This window comes from Toxotes jaculatrix, chromosome 22 (genome assembly GCF_017976425.1).
Source record: "Toxotes jaculatrix isolate fToxJac2 chromosome 22, fToxJac2.pri, whole genome shotgun sequence".
NCBI classification, from domain to species: Eukaryota; Metazoa; Chordata; class Actinopteri; family Toxotidae; genus Toxotes; species Toxotes jaculatrix.
Window position 1 is genome coordinate 16726612 of NC_054415.1, and position 19493 is coordinate 16746104.

A 19493-nucleotide genomic window follows, 5' to 3' on the forward strand; every position below is an offset into this window, starting at 1 on the left:
CCAGCACCTGCTCTAATCTTAACTGCCCAGAAAGAAGAAGAAGAAGAATCCTTTCTTAGCCAAGAATTATTTTTTTTGCACACAGGAATTTGACCTTTGAGTTTAACCTATCCATGAGTGGTGAACACACACCTGCAGCTGAAGCGCCTGGGGGAATTGCTGTGACCGAGGGATATGTTTAAAGGTGAACAGTGATAAATGGCCACCAGAGGGAAAAAAGAAACCAGCAGAGAGTGAATGTGAGGAAGTAGCTTGAGACAGCGAAGGACACAGGAGGCAGAGGAGAGGGAAGACAGAACAGTTGGATGTGTGAGGAAAGATAGAGACCAGGGTCCTGCACCACAATACTGATATACTGTACTCAAACACAACAGATGTATATAGTCCATAAACTACAAATTGTGTATACATATTTGTCAAACCTTTAAGCTGTTCAATTGATTGCCTACCTTCAAGGCATCTATTGATTTCAATTCACTTGCTTGATATTGCTAATCCATCACAGAGAACATTAAGTCTCCCCTGTACACATATGTCCATGCCCAGCCACAAAGTCCACAAGATGCTTCAAAGACTACAAAGACAAGCCATTGATGAGGGCACCCTGCATATTGGCTCTTCATGGATACAAGTGCTAAGAACACTTTATTTCAGTACTTAGCTCCTTCCTGTTTGTCCTTGGGAGAGGTTACGTTCTCAGACTTCAACAAAACCGCTAGTCTTTTTTGATCTTTGAATTTTTTTTGTCCACTCTCATTCCTCAAAGCTGAAGATGAATATGGCCTCAGATTACTGTCACCTCCAGATTTACGTCTATACAGAGATACATAAAGGTAGACTAGTTATGCAGTCATGTTAGCCTCCTACCTGGGTGGGATTGTAGAGCTCCTGCAGGGCGTTGCGGGACCCTTTCCTACAGCAGCCGTCCACCATGAAGGGGTTCCTCCGCATGACTGTAAAACAGAAGAGACAATAATAAGAACTGAAGGCTTCCAAACCAACCAACGAAACCAATCAAGAAAAGAGAAACAAGGAAGACAGACTAGCAAGACTTAAAACCTTTTAGCTCAAGACTAATGTTCAAGAGTTCTAGAGTTTTTCCCTTATTGGTCAAATGCTGAACACAAAGTCTTCATCTACTGGACTTAAGCCTGTTGTCGTTACCCTTTTAACATGATATCTTTATTCCGACATGGGAACCACCATGGCCACAAGTCTTAATGGTTTCTGTTGTACTTGTGTACTGTATGTTTTCATGCACAAGTTCGCTGAGATTTCATTTGTTTTGTGTTCATGCGGTATGGTCTGTCTGTGTGTTTTCACATTTACTTTTGTCATCTTCCTCTAACGGTAGACAGAAAAGTCCTGTAATCAGAGGAGTTACTCCTTCACTTTGGTAGATAAATTAAATTCTGTGATTGATTGCAAGAGTAAAATCTTGCTACTGTTTGTTTGACACCTCCTCAAGGATGCCACTTTGGGAACCATTGCTTAAAACGACCAACTGCTGCAGGCGGGAAGCAGAAAGCTAAAGGGATTCATGACATGCACAATGATTATATGCCAAGGGCAAAAGCCGCAGTTCAGCATTTGTTTGGCTGGGTCTCAGCTTGAACACACAACTCGATACAGAGCAGTAGCTGCTGGCAGCGGCTCAGCGGGAGCAGCAAGCGCAAACACTCCCGCCCCCGCCAACACACTCTCTCCAATTACTCTGGATGGAAAAGTGCTGAAGGACGGCAGCAGGACTGACAAGGAAAGAAAATGAACTTGCTATGAGGACAGCCGAGGATTTGTCCGTTTATTCCAAATTTTTTTATGGCCACGGATGAACGTGTGTTACTGCCATCAGGAAAGATGGAAATACCACAGATACATTTTTCTACAGTACATTTCCATCACTAGATCTCGTCGTTCCAATGCATGTTTACATTCGCGTCACAAAGTCATAATGACGATACAATATGCAAGCAAATAATGTTTTCTGTGTCCTTGCTGATACACTTGTCTCTCTCTTTCAAGAAGTAACCTGATCTTTTTGAGCAGATTGGCACCTATTATGTTTGATTGAACAAGACAATGATCCATTTTTTGGTGGTTTTGGCCTCTGAAATGTGAGGATTTGCTGCTTTTCTCTATTTTTCATTGGATCATATTTATAAAAATTTGGGTTCTGGACTGCATGTTGGATAAAACACCTCATTTGAAAGATGTCTCCGTGGGCTCTGGGAAATTTTGATGGATAATATTCAGACAGTTTTCTGACATGATCCAGGCAAAAAAAGAGTAAACAATGAACAATGATGAAAATAATAAATACGTTTGGTGCAGCCGGACCTTTCAACACACTGACAAATGGCAGGTGACAAATGAAAGGAAAAACCTAGAAGTGTCTTGATTAGGTGTTGGGCTGCCACATGCTTGCCAAAGCAGCTACAGTATGCTGCAGCAAGTCTCTAGAAATGAAGATTTTATCAGTGCAAGGATTAAGAAGAAAACAAAACACTTTTTAAAAGTCTAATATTTATATTTTCAGACAAAGCCCTGCTCTGAACCAGCATTTAGAGCTACATGATTTTATGGGCCTGTAATTTTACAATTTACTATCCTTAGAGAATCCCACAAATGGTTACGCACTGATGCCATCCCTGCTAGAGGCTGTTCCATGTCCATCTGTACCTGAGTTCTTTCATCAGTATTTTCTCAATGTTTCCAGGGTATATTTTCCACATTTTGAAAGAAATGATCTTCTCATATAAAGACAGGAAAAATGAACAAAAAACTACAGTTCCCAAATTTTAGTGCAGGGCCCATGGACTTGTGTCATTCTCTGGAACTTTATATTTACCCTGCAATGTTTAAGGGCTTATGGGAAATGATGTTTGTTAAAACTAAAACTGAAATACAGTAATTAAAATAAATGAAATAGATTCTCAGTATGTAGAGAATACAGCCAAAGATACCAATACCATCCTACCATCCCCATTTGGTATAAAACTAAGATCCTGGCCACAGGATCTGGTTGCAGTCCATATTAGATAAAAAAAAAAAATATGTTGCACATTATTATTAGATACTGTATTTCCAAACATGCAAGTAAAACAACCACAGAGTGACAGAAAATTACTTTGAAGAGGAGAAAATAGGACCACAAAGAGATACAAAACACCACAAAGACACACAACACCATCAAAAACACATCACAGGAAGGCGAAATGACTAACAGAGGTGTTTCATTTTTAAATGTGCACATCTGCTCTGTAAATCTGATAATGCCAGAATCCACATTTACAGCTACACACACTGCAAATATGCAAATCTGTTGAGTACACACACATAATTTAAATCTGTTTCTGCTTTCTCATCCGTGGACACAACATCAGGATTACGAGGACGTCTCCGACTGTCCGGATTTCCATCATTTACAGCTAATGTAGTGCAGCCTTTTTTTTTGTTTTGTTTTACTGCTGCAGTGTTGAAAGGATTCGTCTTCTCTTCCTCTCATCCTCAAGCCTCAGAACATCAAAGCATAGAGGGAGGATTGGCAATTTCTCAGCAGACTGTTGATGTTTTAAATTTTTATTTGAGTGTGCTTACAATTGGTGTTGACCACAGATACAGCCAGGATCCCTGTATGTGAACTCTTATCCCGCCCCCCCGGAGAGCAAGCCGAATGCTTGTTAGCGTAACGAGCCCCGACGGACGGCCACAACCTTCAAAAGCCGAGGGGGGAGCATAGAGAGAGGGAAGGGATGCCTTCACACTCACTGGTGTGATTGATAACCTTGTTGATACAGCCGACCTTTAATAATGCAGTTACTTCTCTCCTCTACTATGGACAGTGTATACTGGCAATTACTGTATTCTCAGAGGACAGGAGCTCTCAGTGCAATTATACAATCATGGAATATTTAGTTTTCAGGCTCGCTCACACAGAAGAACACATGAACGCTCATGCTTCTAATCCCAGCAGGCTGAGTCAGCACAGCAGTGGTGATTACTGTGGATGAGGCTAGCGGTAGCGCTCAAGGTAATGAAGATTCAGTCCTGGTGTGAGTGCATGTGTGTGTGTGTGTGTGTGACTGCATCATGTCGCACAGAGCAGCATTGGAGAGAGCACCGCTAATGACATCGGACCCCACAACCCACCCAACCCCAAGTACACCCTGAGTGAAACATCACCCACACACCGAACCGAAAACCAGCTTACAGAGCTCAGTGCTATACACCCCCCGAGGAACATAAGGTCACTCAAAAGTCTCCCCACCAACACCTGGCTCACTGGTTGGTGGGAAGTGAGCCGTAACCATGGAAACTGCTGGATTTCTCAAGGCTGGAATCTATTAAGGTTACGGGAAAGGCAGAACCTTCGTCAGGTATCGACAGAGCACCTGAGCACACGAACATGTACTCGTCATGATGATGATGATGTATCACAATGAGTCTGAGGCCACTGTTGGGGGACGGTCAGCTACTTAAACGCAAATTTTAATGCTACAGCTGAGCAGAGCACGTTACAAGTCCGTGTGTCTTTAGAAGAAAAACACAGGTGTGGAAATCGAATACCAATGCCCTTTCATTTCCACAGGAAGTTAGCAGAGCCTGAAAACCCAGTGTTTCAGCTAAGGGGGTAAGAAGCCAAGGGTAAAGGAAGAAGGAGGAAAAACAAGCTACAGTCATGCTGATTGTACAAAACACACTCTGTTACTTCTCTGTTTTAATCTTCAGGTGTATTTCTGGAGAGAGAGAAATTGGATGTTTTCTTGCTGACGTCCGTGCAGTCGGAGCTAATGCTGGAGCTTGGTAAAAAGATGCCGCTTCCCTTTTTTTTTTTTTTTTTTTTTACGAGAAGCCGCTTTACATGAGCATGATGGGATCATGTGTGAGAGACAGAGTCAAGAGAGAGAGATGTGGGAGGACTATTAATAATAATGATAATAATAATAATGATTATAATAATAATAATAATTAATGAGACTAACACAAACACCCACACCAAACTTCAACACATACTCAGGGGGTGATCAGACTCAGAGGTTCTAAGACTCTTTTCGCAGTGATACGTCACAGTGTGACAGATGTAACTTCATCGTTCATGTCACTATGGTTACATGACTTATTCTCGTCTGCTGCTTTACAATTTGAACTGCAATCATCCTCATTGGAAGTTATTGAGACGTAACTTTACAAAAAAAAAAAAAAAACAAACACTCCATCTAGCATCCTTTCACTGCCCCCTTCCTTCCCCTCATCACCTTTGCCTACCTCCCCCTCCTTGTTTTTGGGCTGTAGCGCTCTGCAGCGCACCTTGCCAGCCCAAACAAACACCAGCAGCCCAGCCAGGCTTCCAGTGTGTACCCTGAAGTAAAGAGAGGCTCTGTGTGCTCACACAAATAACCACACACACCCCAGAAAACTGCTAGCTAACTCCATTCAGCTACCGTCCTCTGCTTCCATCATCCTCCACCTCTCCTTCCCTCTTACCATCATCCTGCTGCAGAAAATGCTTTGAAAAAGCTTAGATTACCCCTAACTTTATTGGTCCTCCTAAAAGCAGGTGGGCAGAAGCTGGGAAGCTTCCAAGCTCAGTGCAACAAGCAGGCCCCTCTGTCACCCACACTGAGAACCACACTTAAAGTGCTTCCTAGTAAAACTTAATGCTTCCCGGATGCTGCTCATCCCAAAGCGCAGCTCCTCTGAATTAACCAATTTTGCAATTCACCTAAAACATCCAACAAAATGTCTTTTATCACCTGAATTTCAGTGTTGTACTCACAGCCTGTTCGTAGCTGTCGTCCCCGGAAGAGGAAGGGGGGGATTCATTTGTTGTTAATGTTACCTTCACAGCAGGAGATTGAGCCAACACACACACACACACACATAGACAAGGGGAGACTTAGTCTAAATACTGACACTACTATTATGGCTTCTGTGTGTTTAAGTGTGTATGTTGGGCTGTTATCATCCTGCACAAAGTGCTGCAGACTAATAGGGATTTTAGGGAAGTAGAGATACAAGTGATTAGCAATGTTGGTGCAACATCACTAAACAAGAACTTGGGGAAATTATTTTCTCTGTGCGTGTCTTCAATCAAGTCTCCAGGGATGATGATCGGCTGTGTGTGTGTGTGTATGTGTGTGTGTGTGTGTGTGTGTGTGTGTGTGTGTGTGTGTGTGTGTGTGTGTGTGTGTGTGTGTGTGTGTGTGACTCTTCCTGGTCTAATCCCTTTAATGATAATTGCTAACCTGAAGATAATACACAAGCAATTCCAGCTGCATCCGTCCTCACCTCAGGCTCAGAGACATGAGTCAGGTCTCATGTCTCTCATGACTCATGTCTCTGAGCCTGAGTTAGTCTTAACTCCATTTCTACCCTACCCTCCATCAGCTCTCTCTGTTATTATATTCCCAGTTTTGACTGAGTACTTTGCACAGCAGGACGCCAGAAGTGCCCATCAATGTACCTCAGTTTGACAATAGGATACAACTTCCACTGAAACAGCTTTGTCATATGATCTGCATCAACAAAATCTGCCTACAGGAAAAAACAAAACTGACTGGATAAGATTTCTTGAAAATAGAATATGGTTCTAAACACTGTCCATAATTAAGCGATGAGAGTAGTAACAAAACAATAAAACTTTTCAATGCCTCTGTTCTCCATCGTTATTAAATTATTAATTAATTAATGAATTAATTAAAGCAGCGCAAGTTCAGCAAATAACCTTAAATGGCACAAAGGTAAGCGATAACCTGCCAGGGCTAGTTTAATTTAGCCTTGAAAGGAGTTGATGCAAACAAATCATACAGGTGTTCCAACTTTTTTTTTTCAAGCACAAAGACAGTTTGGAAACAGGCTGTGTTAATGATGCATTATCTGGGAGACACTGCAAAGCAGGAAGTAGAGGTATCCCAAGCCGATGCTAAGGATTGGTACTGGGCCGATTTGAACATATTTCAGTGGTTATTGACTAAAATAACACAGATCAAGATCTGATCTTTTCATTACTGTACTCTGCTGGTCTCCTCGGCCTGCTCGTCTTCTTTAAGTGCCCCCACTAATTATTGTTAATTCTGTCAGTAACTTGATGACAGGCCTAAAATATGGCTTTTGGTTGGTTTGTGTGCTCTGTGCCTGAGAAGAATTCGGCTGAAGCCTGTAGACCAGGGAGTCTGGTGTGAGGAGGGTGTTCCATGAGCCTCCAGGTAAACCTCTAAACCCACAACTGGAGGCAAGATTAGGAGCTAAGGAAAAAGTCAGACTTCTAATTTTAACATGGGAACTTTAAACTCAAAATTCGGACTTTTAATTCTATCTATCTATCTATCTATTTATTTATTTATTTATCTATTTATTTATTTTTCCCGTGGCCCTAATCCTCTTCCGTACCCTTTCAACTTTCAGCTTGTGGAAATGAGAACAAACTGAGCAACTAATGTTATGCCTCCTCCTCAAAACAATCTCGTCTGTGATTAATGAAGTAAAATGGTTGATATTTGTCATGATTAAGTCACATAATAAGATCCATCCATTCATTGTCTAGCTGTTTAAGCAGATTTTTATTTATGGGGTGTCAGGACTGAGGGAGGAGGCAAGGACTAGGACCCAAATGCAAAACCCCACAGACGTAGTCCAAACTAATGATTATTTATTTAAACAAAGTAACAAACAGAAAATCACTCACTGAGGAGGAAGACAAACTAACTGGACAAAGTAACAAACGAAAGATCACCCATTAAGGGGAAAAAGGCTCTAAAACAAAAGTTACAAAACGCAAACGCAAAATCACTCTTAGAGAGGAGAAACATGGATCAAGTAACTAAAACTAAACAAGAAACAAAGTAACAAATAAATACACAACCTGACTGGGAATACGATGACGAGAGGCAAGACGAGGAACGAGACAAGGCAAAGGCAAGGGACAAAAACATGGAACATGGCGTGAAGGACGAAGGCATGAGACAATAAACGAACTGACACTAGACAAAGGGAAACGCAGACTATATATACACACGGGTAAGGGGAACAGGTGGAACCAATTAGGGCGGGGAAAACAATGACAAAAGCGGGAAACAAGACAAAGACAGGAAGTACAACAAGACCAGATACACAAGGGCAGAAATTTCAAAATAAAACAGGAACTATAACCAAAGCTTAAACTAAAAATGTCCAAAAGTCCACTGAAGAGTTCAAAAAATAGCCCCCTTAGGGGCTAGTCATGACAGTACTCCCCCCTAAAGGGCCGGATTCCAGACGGCCCACAGTCAGACATGCGATGCTAAGCAGGGTGGGTGGAGGGGGTCTGGAGGAGGGAGTCAGGGGACAGCAATCAGCGAGCTGGTGAGAGAGGCAGGAGACCTCAGGTGGACGACCTGGATGCCAAACAAGGGCAGCACATGAAACCTCAGGCGGACGGCCTGGAGGTGGAATCAGAGCAGGACAGGGGAACTCAGGGGGACGGCCTGGAGGTGGAATCAGAGCAGGACAGGGGAACTCCAGCGGACGGCTTGGGTGCCAAACCTGGGTAGGACAGGAGACCTCAGGCGGACGGCCTGGAGGTTGAGCCAGGGCAGGACAGGAAACCTCAGGCGGACGGCCTGGAGGTTGAGCCAGGGCAGGACAGGAGACCTCAGGCGGACGGCCTGGAGACCAGACAGAATGGTGAAGACACTGGGGAGGCCGACCAGGAGGCTGGACAGACAGGTGATGGCGCTTGGGAGAATGACCAGACAGGTGAAGCAGCTCAGATGACCAACCTGCAGGACGACGTAGGCAAAGTTGAGCCACCACTGGAGGTGAGGCTGGAAGGCCACAGGGGTGAAGACAAGTCTCCTCCGGAGATGAGGACGACGCTGGCTGGGGAGCAGGTGTCGGCCGGATCGCCGGCTGGAGTCGTGGAGCAGGTGTCGGCCGGACCGCCGTCTGCAGACGTGAGGCCGACATCGAGCTAGCCGCCGACAGGATGCGTGGAGCAGTGATCGGCCGGACCGCCGTCTGCAGACGTGAAGCAGATGTCGACCGGGCCGCCGGCCGGGCGCGTGGAGCAGGTGTCGGTCGGGCCGCCGACAGGAGGCATGGTGCAGGAGTCGGTTGTACCGCCGGCCGGGTGCGTGGAGCAGGAGTCGGTTGTACCGCCGGCCGGGTGCGTGGAGCAGGAGTCGGTTGTGCCGCCGGCCGGGCGCGTGGAGCAGGTGTCGGTCGGACCGCCGACAGGAGGCGTGGAGCAGGTGTCGGTCGTACCGCCGGCCGGGTGCGTGGAGCAGGTGTCGGCCGTACCGCCGGCGGGGCGCGTGGAGCAGGGTTCGGCCGGACCGCCGACAGGAGGCGTGGAGCAGGAATCGGTCGTGCCGCCGGCCGGGCGCGTGGAGCAGGTGTCGGCCGGACCGTCGTCTGCAGACATGAGACAGATGTCGACCGGGCCGCCGACAGGAATCGTGGAGCAGGAGTCGGCCGGACCGCCGGCGTCGAGGAGCAGAAGTCGGCCGGGCCGCTGACAGCACCGCTTACTGGAGGCGAGGGATAGGAGTCGGCCGGACCTCCGTCCGCAGACGTGAAACAGGTGTCAGCTGGGCCGCCGCCTGAAGACGAGGTACTGATGTCGGCCGGACCGCTGACGGGAGACGAGGAACTGATGTCGGCCGGACCGCCGACAGGTGACGGGAAACAGGTGTCAGCCGAACCGCCGCCTGAAGACGAGGGACTGATGGCGGCCGGACCGCTGACGGGGGACGAGGAACTGATGTCGGCCGGACCGCCGACAGGTGACGGGAAACAGGTGTCAGCCGGGCCGCCGCCTGGAGACGAGGGACTGATGTCGGCCGGACCGCTGACTGAAGACGTGGAACTGATGTCGGCCGGACCGCCGACGGGAGACGTGACACTGATGTCGGCCGGACCGCTGACGGGAGACGGGAAACAGGTGTCAGCCGGACCACCGCCTGAAGACGAGGGACTGATGGCGGCCGGACCGCTGACGGGAGACGGGAAACAGGTGTCAGCCGGACCGCCGCCTGGAGACAAGGGACTGATGGCGGCCGGACCGCTGACGGGACACGGGAAACAGGTGTCAGCCGGACCGCCGCCTGGAGACAAGGGACTGATGTCGGCCGGACCGCTGACGGGACACGGGAAACAGGTGTCAGCCGGACCGCCGCCTGGAGACAAGGGACTGATGGCGGCCGGACCGCTGACGGGAGACGTGGAACTGATGTCGGCCAGACCGCCGACAGGAGACGGGAAACAGGTGTCAGCCGGACCGCCGCCTGGAGACGAGAGACTGATGTCGGCCGGACCGCTGACAGAAGACGGGAAACAGGTGTCAGCCGGACCGCCGCCTGAAGACAAGGGACTGATGGCGGCCGGACCGCTGACGGGACACGAGGAACTGTTGTCGGCCGGACCGCCGACCGGAGACGTGGCCGGGATCCCCGATGCAGGGACAGGGGAGACTGGCTGGAGGCTAGCCGGACCGAGGCTAACTGATTGGGAGGCTGGCCGGGTAAATATCTTACTCCCAAAGTACTTGACCAGTTTGCTTTTAAAACCTTGGGTGTCGACCAGAGCCGGATCAGACGGAGACAGTCCCGACAATGCAGCGACCTCTGGAAACACATGTATAGTCCAAGGTTTTTCCATTACTAGGTCGCGGAGCATTTTCCTACCCCAATTCCACTCCCAGTAGCTAGTTCCGGGCTGCATTAGCTCAAACAGCCTGCTAAGACGGGGAGAGGTCTCAGAAAGCTCTTCACTAACAGCTTTCATTTCTAGATAATCCTTGGACATGGACAAGAACTTGAGTTTCAAGTCCGTCTCTGTGATGGGGTCTGCTGGGTCCATTCTGGTCAGTTCGTTCTGTCAGGACTGAGGGAGGAGGCAAGGACTAGGACCCAAATGCAAAACCCCACAGACGTAGTCCAAACTAATGATTATTTATTTAAACAAAGTAACAAACAGAAAATCACTCACTGAGGAGGAAGACAAACTAACTGGACAAAGTAACAAACGAAAGATCACCCATTAAGGGGAAAAAGGCTCGAAAACAAAAGTTACAAAACGCAAACGCAAAATCACTCTTAGAGAGGAGAAACATGGATCAAGTAACTAAAACTAAACAAGAAACAAAGTAACAAATAAATACACAACCTGACTGGGAATACGATGACGAGAGGCAAGACGAGGAACGAGACAAGGCAAAGGCAAGGGACAAAAACATGGAACATGGCGTGAAGGACGAAGGCATGAGACAATAAACGAACTGACACTAGACAAAGGGAAACGCAGACTATATATACACACGGGTAAGGGGAACAGGTGGAACCAATTAGGGCGGGGAAAACAATGACAAAAGCGGGAAACAAGACAAAGACAGGAAGTACAACAAGACCAGATACACAAGGGCAGAAATTTCAAAATAAAACAGGAACTATAACCAAAGCTTAAACTAAAAATGTCCAAAAGTCCACTGAAGAGTTCAAAAAATAGCCCCCTTAGGGGCTAGTCATGACATGGGGTCGGGATCACTGTAACTTCTCCACTGCCTCAACAGACTGCAGCCAGGAAAACTACTCACTTTTTTTTTTTATTTTGTGCACTCCAGCACACCTCTGACCACAACTGTAGTGTTCCTCAGACTGCACTTGACCACTACAGATATATAAAGAGGACAGAGGGCAGCATCTATGTTGCCTCAGAGGCAAAACCTGGGGAAAAAAAATGAGACAGACATCTCAAAACTTGGATAAATAAAACCCGAAATATCTGGAAAACGTCTATCTTCTCCTGTGCATGACGTCAGTTCCCCAATTCCACATGTGCTTAATCCCAAAGTCCCAGGAACCCTGAGTCATAGCTGCCCTCTCTCTGCCTGACTCAACATTCCCTCTCCACTAAAAAGGAAAGGAATTTATACCCAGTAACCTTAACCCTTTGATGCATGAATTATGAAAACCTCAGTTATGATTTTTTTTCCCATGTGTTTTTATCCCTCTTTAGGCATGAAAAAAAAATACAATTGAAATTTTGTTTATGAACCTTTTTTTGTGGAGTTACAAACATGTCCATTCTGTGTGAAAACGATGAAATAAAAACATTTTTAATGCTACTAATCTGATGTTTTCTCACAACGCAGACATACTTGTTTTTCGTGTGCATGAAACATCATGGCATCTGTTGGCATTTTTTGCTTTAGTGCACAAGCATCCACCGTGTTGGCTGATATGGAACTATAACAATAAAGCCCATGCATATACAAGAGAACAGCTTTTGAATAGCTGTCCACTGTAGAGACCACTATGCATGAAAGGGTTAAGAGGGAACCAAGACCACAGACGTTAACTCTCTGTGACTCATTCATGACACCGACAACAGACTTTGGACAAGTTGTTAGCGATGCATGAACCAGACAGATAGTGGAAACTTATACAAGGTCAATGGATAGCTTTAAATTAAAGTCCTGGCTTTAATTATTTACTGTAACAGTACATCCTAAATATGGAAATCTGGTTTCATTCAGGGAGGGAAAGTCCTGTATTCATTATTGCCATTAAATAAAAGATGTTTCTTTGCAATAAACAAGTGAAGAAAGAAACTATGCAAACAAAATAAAGTTTTCTGTGGGACATCATATCACAAGTTTTTGGTAATGGTTTCACTACGTGGGAGGGAGGCCAAGGCCACGTGGACTTAATGGAGCTCAAGGCTTGGGTAGATGGCAGGAAGTGAAGTGTTGATTGTTTATAGTCTTCCTCTCCCCTGGGGCACACACGGAGTGGTGGTAAAATCTGGTCAAGCATGGGACAATTCGGTCAGAAGACAGCCAAGCGTGGAGAGAGACCCAGTCACATGAGAGGGGGGGGGGGGGGGGGGGGGGGGGGCGACGGGGGCACCACAGCAGATGCAAGAGAAACCCCCTGCCTGCCTTCATACAGACAAGGCTGACCGGACAGGATCGAAACGAACTCAGTGAACTTTCTCACACACATTCCATCACACACTTCATGCCTTGTGTGCCCTCCACATCCCCACACTCCACCCTGCAATAAAGAGTGTGAATGAAATATCACTACATTTGACAGTTACAACCAAAAGTGATGAGAGCTGAGTGAACGCATAGTTTCCTGAGGTAAGTCCTGAAACAAAGAGAAAGTAAAGCCACCAGAAGTGCAACATTTTTCATCCCTAGGGGGAACGTGGTCTGGTGCATCTTTGAAGCCGGATGCGGAGGGACCCAGCCACCTGAGGATCACTGACAAGACAATCCCCTCCTTGACAAGATCCCACTATTTCTGCGGTGACATTTAGTTTCCACAAAACCACTTCCTCTGATTATCTATGTGTTCCTGCACCTCCTGGGTGGACAACTCATGAGGTGGTTTTGTTTTAAAGATTAGAGCCAGTCCCTTATCAGGGCAGTTCCAAACACAGATATGAATTACACAAAGACTCAAATGAGTAGCCCAAGCCCAAGAAGGCTTGGAAGCCCCATTCTACCCTAGCCTAAGCAACAGGTTACGCTGCCAAAGTCAGCCAAAGTAAGGTCAGCATGCACAGGGTTGATGCACAACCAAACTTTAGTTATAGAGGGAATGCTGGGAGAAGAATCAGTCTGTCAATGCAAGGCAGCAACAAAGACATGAAATTCTCAACAAACTACACACTGCAATGATCTTCCCTGGTCCTCAGCGCCTGCTCTCCAGTGTCTTATGCATAAAACATCTAAAGTTAGAGAAATGCTCTCCGTTGACATGAGTTGATGAGTAATTCATGAGAGTTTTTAGCCATGAGATTTCTTCAAGGAGTTAATGATGAGCTATAATGATGCAGACATGTGGGGCTGTCTTCAAATGACTGAACATGACTGAACTCATGTTTAAAATCTGTCTGCAGCAACACTTAAAAGCACAATTAACATTAACTTCAATAAGGAAGATGTAAACTGTACATATCAAAAAATTTGTGCTGCTTAGATGTACTCCTAAAAATCACTATTGACTGCATTAATTCAATCGATAATGAGATAGTTCTATATTCTCTGCCTGGACAGCCTGTTTAATATTAAGTGCTCATTAAACATTAATGACTTGCAACTCAGAATGCTTGATTGGTTGATTGTGAAGTGGCATGAAGCATTTTCTGTCATTTATTCACAACACTGCAACTACACTCTGTAGTGGTGAGGCTTGCACATGCTAACATGACAATGCTAACATGCTGCCTCAGGAACTTGTCCCTTAGGCTTTGTCCACACGGAGACAAAAACGATTTCTTTTTCATTTTGAAAAAGACAAACATGAAAATACATGATCCATCGACGCTGGCATCGAGACAGGGGACCTGGAAGAATTGTCTTCCAGACAAAGTTCATCTCCAGCCTTGGAGCTTTCTACTGATTCGTCACATCCATCAAATCCCTTGAAAGTCTGCCTCCTGCCGTTGTGAAGCAGCACAGGGATATGCTCCAGTTAGGTTCATGATTTCAAGCTTAATGAGCTTGCCATATGCTATGATATAGTCAACATTACAAGCACTACTCAGGAAAGCTTTTCCCTGATGAGAGCATTACTTCACAACAACCTCACACTGCACACCCCCACAGTAGCAGCGGTGGATATGGACAGTTCCAGGGGCACCCACCAGCATTCATGCATACAAGCCCACACCCCACAACACCGGCCTTCCTTCGCACTATTGAAACAACAAACAAACCACTCTGGACGATACACACCAACAACGACACGACACTCCACAGCAACAAACATCCTCAATTTCATACAGGCAATCACCGTTTCAACACGACTGAGAAAGCACCGAACTTGCCTTTTACACAGGTTGACTTTATGACTTACCTTAAGGATAGTTAATGTGATACTGTATTTGCACACTTGTTGCTGCACCTTGTTTTCTAATAAAGAGGTCTGGAAATGGTTGCAGCCATTTGTTTTATTTTTCATTTCATTCTTTAAACACTGGAACATCTCAAAACTTTGAAAATGGCATAAGCAAAATTTAAAAAAAAATAAAAAAATCACATTTTCCAAAAAAAAGATTGGTCTTTCAGTCAGTCTTTAAGGGTCAACGTACTTCATGAGCACTCTCTTCACTCTTTCCCTCCCCCTCATTACAGTCAGTGTGATAACTTATTGCACTGTGTGGGAGGCTATGAGTCCTTTTCACCTTGTGTTGTTCCCAACACAGAATACTTCCAACACAGTAAGGAGGCTGACAAAACAGGAGTAAATGAAATGCGGGTTATCCACATTTATGTCCATAGGCCTTTTAGGTACACCAAATCTGGCCTTGAGGCGACCTCAATGACCAATTGTGCCCTACACAAACATAGCCCAAAGTACTGTTCCTGAGGTGTGGAGCCATCCTTTGAATATTCCTTCATCAGGTGAGGTAGCAGTGGGTGGGTAGGGTCACCAAGAAGAAAAATTGGTATGGCCTCCTCCTCGTCCACAATCTGCTTCTTCAGAACAGGCATCTTGCCAGATCTCTGCCGCTTTATCACGACATCCATGAATCTCTACTTGTAATCTCAGACGGCCTGTACATTAAGGTAACATTTGCCTTTCCTATTGATGTAGTCTATGGAGTTGGTAGATGGCTGCATGATTTTGATGTGGGTGCTGTCGACTGCTCCAAAACATTGTGGCATGACATGATCATGATGGAAGCTCACAACAAGATCCTCTGCCTAGCGCTGCGTAAAAGCGGCATATGCTGTACTCCATGTCCTATTCCACTTGTTACTCATGGTCGTAGAGCAACAAGTAATGAGTTGTAAACATGGAAATGCAAGGGTGGCGTTTTGAGATTTGTTCACTCTGGGGCCCAGTTTAAAAAAATGCCCATATGATAAAAAAAACAACAAAAAACACTATTGCGGATACTCCTAAACTTGTCTCCATGTGGATGGCCCCTTAGACTGCCTCGTATATTAGTCATGGACTGCTTTGCTTTAGAAAAACTTCTTTTTAGATCAGTGGCTCATCACAGTCTGTAACCCTAAGCCTAATTCCAGTAGTTCTTATTAATCAGTATTTCAGGGTAGGTATTTTTGTCTGGAACAACCTACACTGTGATCCACATGGCCATGCTGCTAGAATGGAATTATGGAATGAAATAATGAAAGATTCTGTTTGGATATTCAAGAGAAGGTCACCATCAGTCAGATGAGAAAGCTGTTCTAGATGCCCAGAATATTAATGAATAAATTCTGTGATGTACTGGGTGTCAAACTCTTTTTCCTTAAGTCTGCTGTAAAGCAGTAAACAGAAATCCCACTGGAATCATTGATATACAGCTGCTAATACATTTACATTACATTCAGCTTCTCGTCTACACCGTGTCTGAAGAGTTGTTTAACTTCAATCTTAGAAAAGCTTTCATTCCAGAAATCATCAACCCACAGTAAAGAGACAAAGGATCACAATCACACATGCCTGATAGTAGATGTTAAAAATAGAATTTTACTGTCCTTGGTTTGTTTAGTTAGAGGAGTGCCACATGAAGAAAGATGACTGAGACACAGCAGCTCCATCAGAGCAGGAGAGGAAGGGAGATGGAAGAAGAGTAGATGTGGAATGATTCCGGAAAAGACGAGCTATTAATTGAAACTACATTTAGAAGAAGAAGAATGTGGCCTGGGTTAAGTGATACCCCCCGCTGCAGGGAAGGGAAAGCTGCGAAACCTCCCTGTACCCAGTTAACAGCTGGGTACAGGCTAAACTCGGCTGGATGTGAGGTTACAGCTCCCACAGAGGCCTGACTGGAGAACACACCCAAACAATTTCAGCAACGATGAAATCCTCCTTGGATAATGCAAAAGACAGTTGAGGAGTTCGACCAGGTTTTGTGCTTGGACCAATTCTATTCACCTTGTATATGCTTCACTTAGGCAACATTTTTAGGAAGCACTCCATAAACTTCCATTGTTATGTCGATGATACTCAATTATACTTGTAAGAGAAGCGGGAGGAAACCAGACAACTTTAAACATGCCTTAAGGACAAAAAGCCCTGGATTACCAATCATTTTCAGCTATTTAAGTCAGAAAAAAGCCCTCTATGCAACATATGTAAGAACAGCATTTATTGTGTGTGTTTTAGTTGGCAATGTTTTTCAAAACCTGTGTAAAAAACTTGACTCTAGGTCTGATGTCGGAAGGATTTACACTTGTGATCGGATCACCTGAGATTCATTTTAATGCCGGGTCTGAACGGGCTAAACGATTCATCGAGTGCCCAAAAATGAACACTGATGTTGTGCTATGTTTGTGAATGTGTGAATAGGTAACTGTTTGCAGACACATTTGCCTCACAACTATACAAGGTGATAAAATAGTAATGTTGCGCTTCTAGTTTGTTTTGCTGATCCCCAGTGGTCAAAAATAATTTAGTGCAGCTTTAATTAAGACTGAAAACCTTTAGTCTGAGATTTTGACAGGTTATGTTGGTTCCTTATCATAGCTAAAATAACTCAAACTTCATCATAGATTAACAAATAAACCACCTGACTGTGTTTGAAGAACTAAGTTAATTGGATCAGAATTGGCAGGAAAACTAGTTAGTTTGAAGCATACTGAAAAGCCTTTAATCTCTCTGTTTTTCCTCAAAAGCAAAATTCAAAAATACCTTGAGCTGACCAGTCTGGGCATCAAGCCGAAGGTATTCCCCCCCATACCACCACCATTTTCATCTTAATACGCCCATTTTACAAATGTATGTCCTGCCCATTGGATGATGGATTCATGAACATAAACACCTGTCTGATGTTTCATACGCACTCCTCTTCATCCGTTCATCTTCTGGATTGCTTGTGTTATTACCACTGGGACCATGCTAAAAATATATGCCTTTCTGTTTCTCTTTGGATGACAGTGTCTGCAGAACACTATTTATTAAAAATAAGACATGACAACCCATGCAGCCCCCTGACCACAACCCCAGCAGGAGGCTTTGTCATTATGCAGTGGACAGTAATCATCATGGGTGAGCTGTGTTCCCAACAAAACAAGGGGAGGGATAAGTCACAAAACACCCCTCACACTGCTGCTGCTGCTGAATCAGCTCACTGGGTCAGATCAAAGTACAGGGTGAGACAGGTCACTACTACTGGAATACACACACACACACAGCAGGCCAAACAGTCTACAAGGAATCTAAACACACACACACCCACCCTTCACTAACCCCTGAAACACACACACAGTAGCGTAAGTAGGTAATCTCAGTTTCCAGTGTGTTCTTTTTTTGGGGGGGGGTGGGGGGGGTACGGGTATGTTATCTTGTTATCTTTGCACTGTCTACTTACAAATGTCTAATGGGAATGAAATCACAATCTAGACTCATCCAAAGAATTAAATGTAAAACCTTCTGTCTATATATCCCTGTTAGGAGAGAAAATAATAATAATAAAGTTCTGATTCACAAATCTTTTTTTTTTTTTGCTCTGATTTGGTCTCTATGAACTAAATATCTGGTTCTTTAGCTGTTAAATCCTCCACTATGTTTACTGTTCTCTGTGGGTTTGCCTCTAAAAGTAGCATTTTTTTAAACATTATTGAAAAAATAATTCCATCAGCTTTGGTTTATGATTGCACTGGTCCAATTGCAATTAAATGTGCTGTGGATACATGTGGTTGAGAGAAGTGTTTCTCATGACAACTCAACCACAATTTCCACTTGCATACAATAAATCTACTTAATGGATTGAAATTAAATTTGCACATCCCACGATAAGAACTTTAATATTAATAACCTCGTAGTCTTTCATATAACACAGTCTGAGGACAAGAAAAAGCACATTTTTAGCATTTTTAGAGTAATGAACATTACAGCCTCTAGAGACTTTTTCTAGTTCAGCCTGCCTCTGTTTCCCTTCGGCAGGCTGCACCCCACCGTGACACACACACAGCTTGTTATCTTTTCAGTTTTTCTTTGCTGTGATTTCACTCCAGTTCAGCTTCATTCAGAGTGAACTTGGTCCAGTTTGTCTACCCCCCCCTCCCCCCCCCCCTCCCCCCCTGTGTGTTTTGATTACTTTAAATCTGTAGTGCTGTAACACATCCAAGTAAAAGCAGGGGCTTTTTAAAAGCAAATGCACACATGCACACAAGAGACAACCGTGCCTCTACACGTACAGCTTGCAGACGCGTTCGAGTTACAGCAATTTGGCTTTTTGAATCACATTTTCTGCCAATATTCAGTATCTTTAATTTGGACCATTTTTCTTGGAAAAACATAAATCAAAACCAGACTGAAGAGTTTTCCCACAGAAAATTCTTCCTCTTGCTGTCCTCTTCCCTGCAGAGAGGTACCTGAAGAGATGCTTGAACTGAAGCAAAAATGATGGATTTGTTATGTGGTGGCCTGCTGTTTGAGAGTCCTGCATCCTGCACAGGACCAGGAACTGGAACCGAACCCCAAATGTTTCTAAATTAATTCTAGACTTGACCTGTCCTGTTGATACAAGACCTGTGGGTTTGGCACTGC

The 19493-nt window shown here is 44.8% G+C and overlaps 2 protein-coding genes across 4 annotated transcripts in view; both read right to left on the bottom strand.

Annotated features, from left to right (window-relative positions):
* chst11 (carbohydrate (chondroitin 4) sulfotransferase 11) overlaps positions 1–19493 on the bottom strand; it is a 51492-nt gene that overhangs the window by 6604 nt on the left and 25395 nt on the right. For both annotated transcript variants that reach the window (XM_041030621.1, XM_041030620.1), the window contains exon 2: positions 868–953. In XM_041030621.1, the coding sequence (XP_040886555.1) occupies positions 868–953 (86 nt within the window). The remainder of the gene's footprint in view (positions 1–867; positions 954–19493) is intronic.
* Positions 7673–11385, bottom strand: LOC121176536 (sialidase-like). 2 transcript variants are annotated; one of them, XM_041030619.1, is made up of 2 exons: positions 8584–11385; positions 7673–8493 (listed from the first exon to the last, which is right to left on the bottom strand). In XM_041030619.1, exons 1-2 carry the CDS (start codon positions 10834–10836, stop codon positions 8206–8208), a joined length of 2541 nt encoding a protein of 846 aa, XP_040886553.1. In that variant the 5' UTR covers positions 10837–11385; the 3' UTR covers positions 7673–8205. The 2 variants fall into 2 exon arrangements, with proteins under 2 accessions (XP_040886553.1, XP_040886552.1); XM_041030618.1 differs by having other exon boundaries at positions 7673–8538.

Excerpts from the sequence above, each read along its gene's own strand:
- LOC121176536 (XM_041030618.1), bottom strand. The coding sequence starts at position 10,836 with ATGGACCCAGCAGACCCCATCACAGAGACGGACTTGAAACTCAAGTTC. Across the intron at positions 8,539-8,583 it reads CTCCAGGCCGTCCGCCTGAG|GTCTCCTGTCCTACCCAGGT; the intron begins GTTTCCTGTCCT and ends CGTCCGCCTGAG.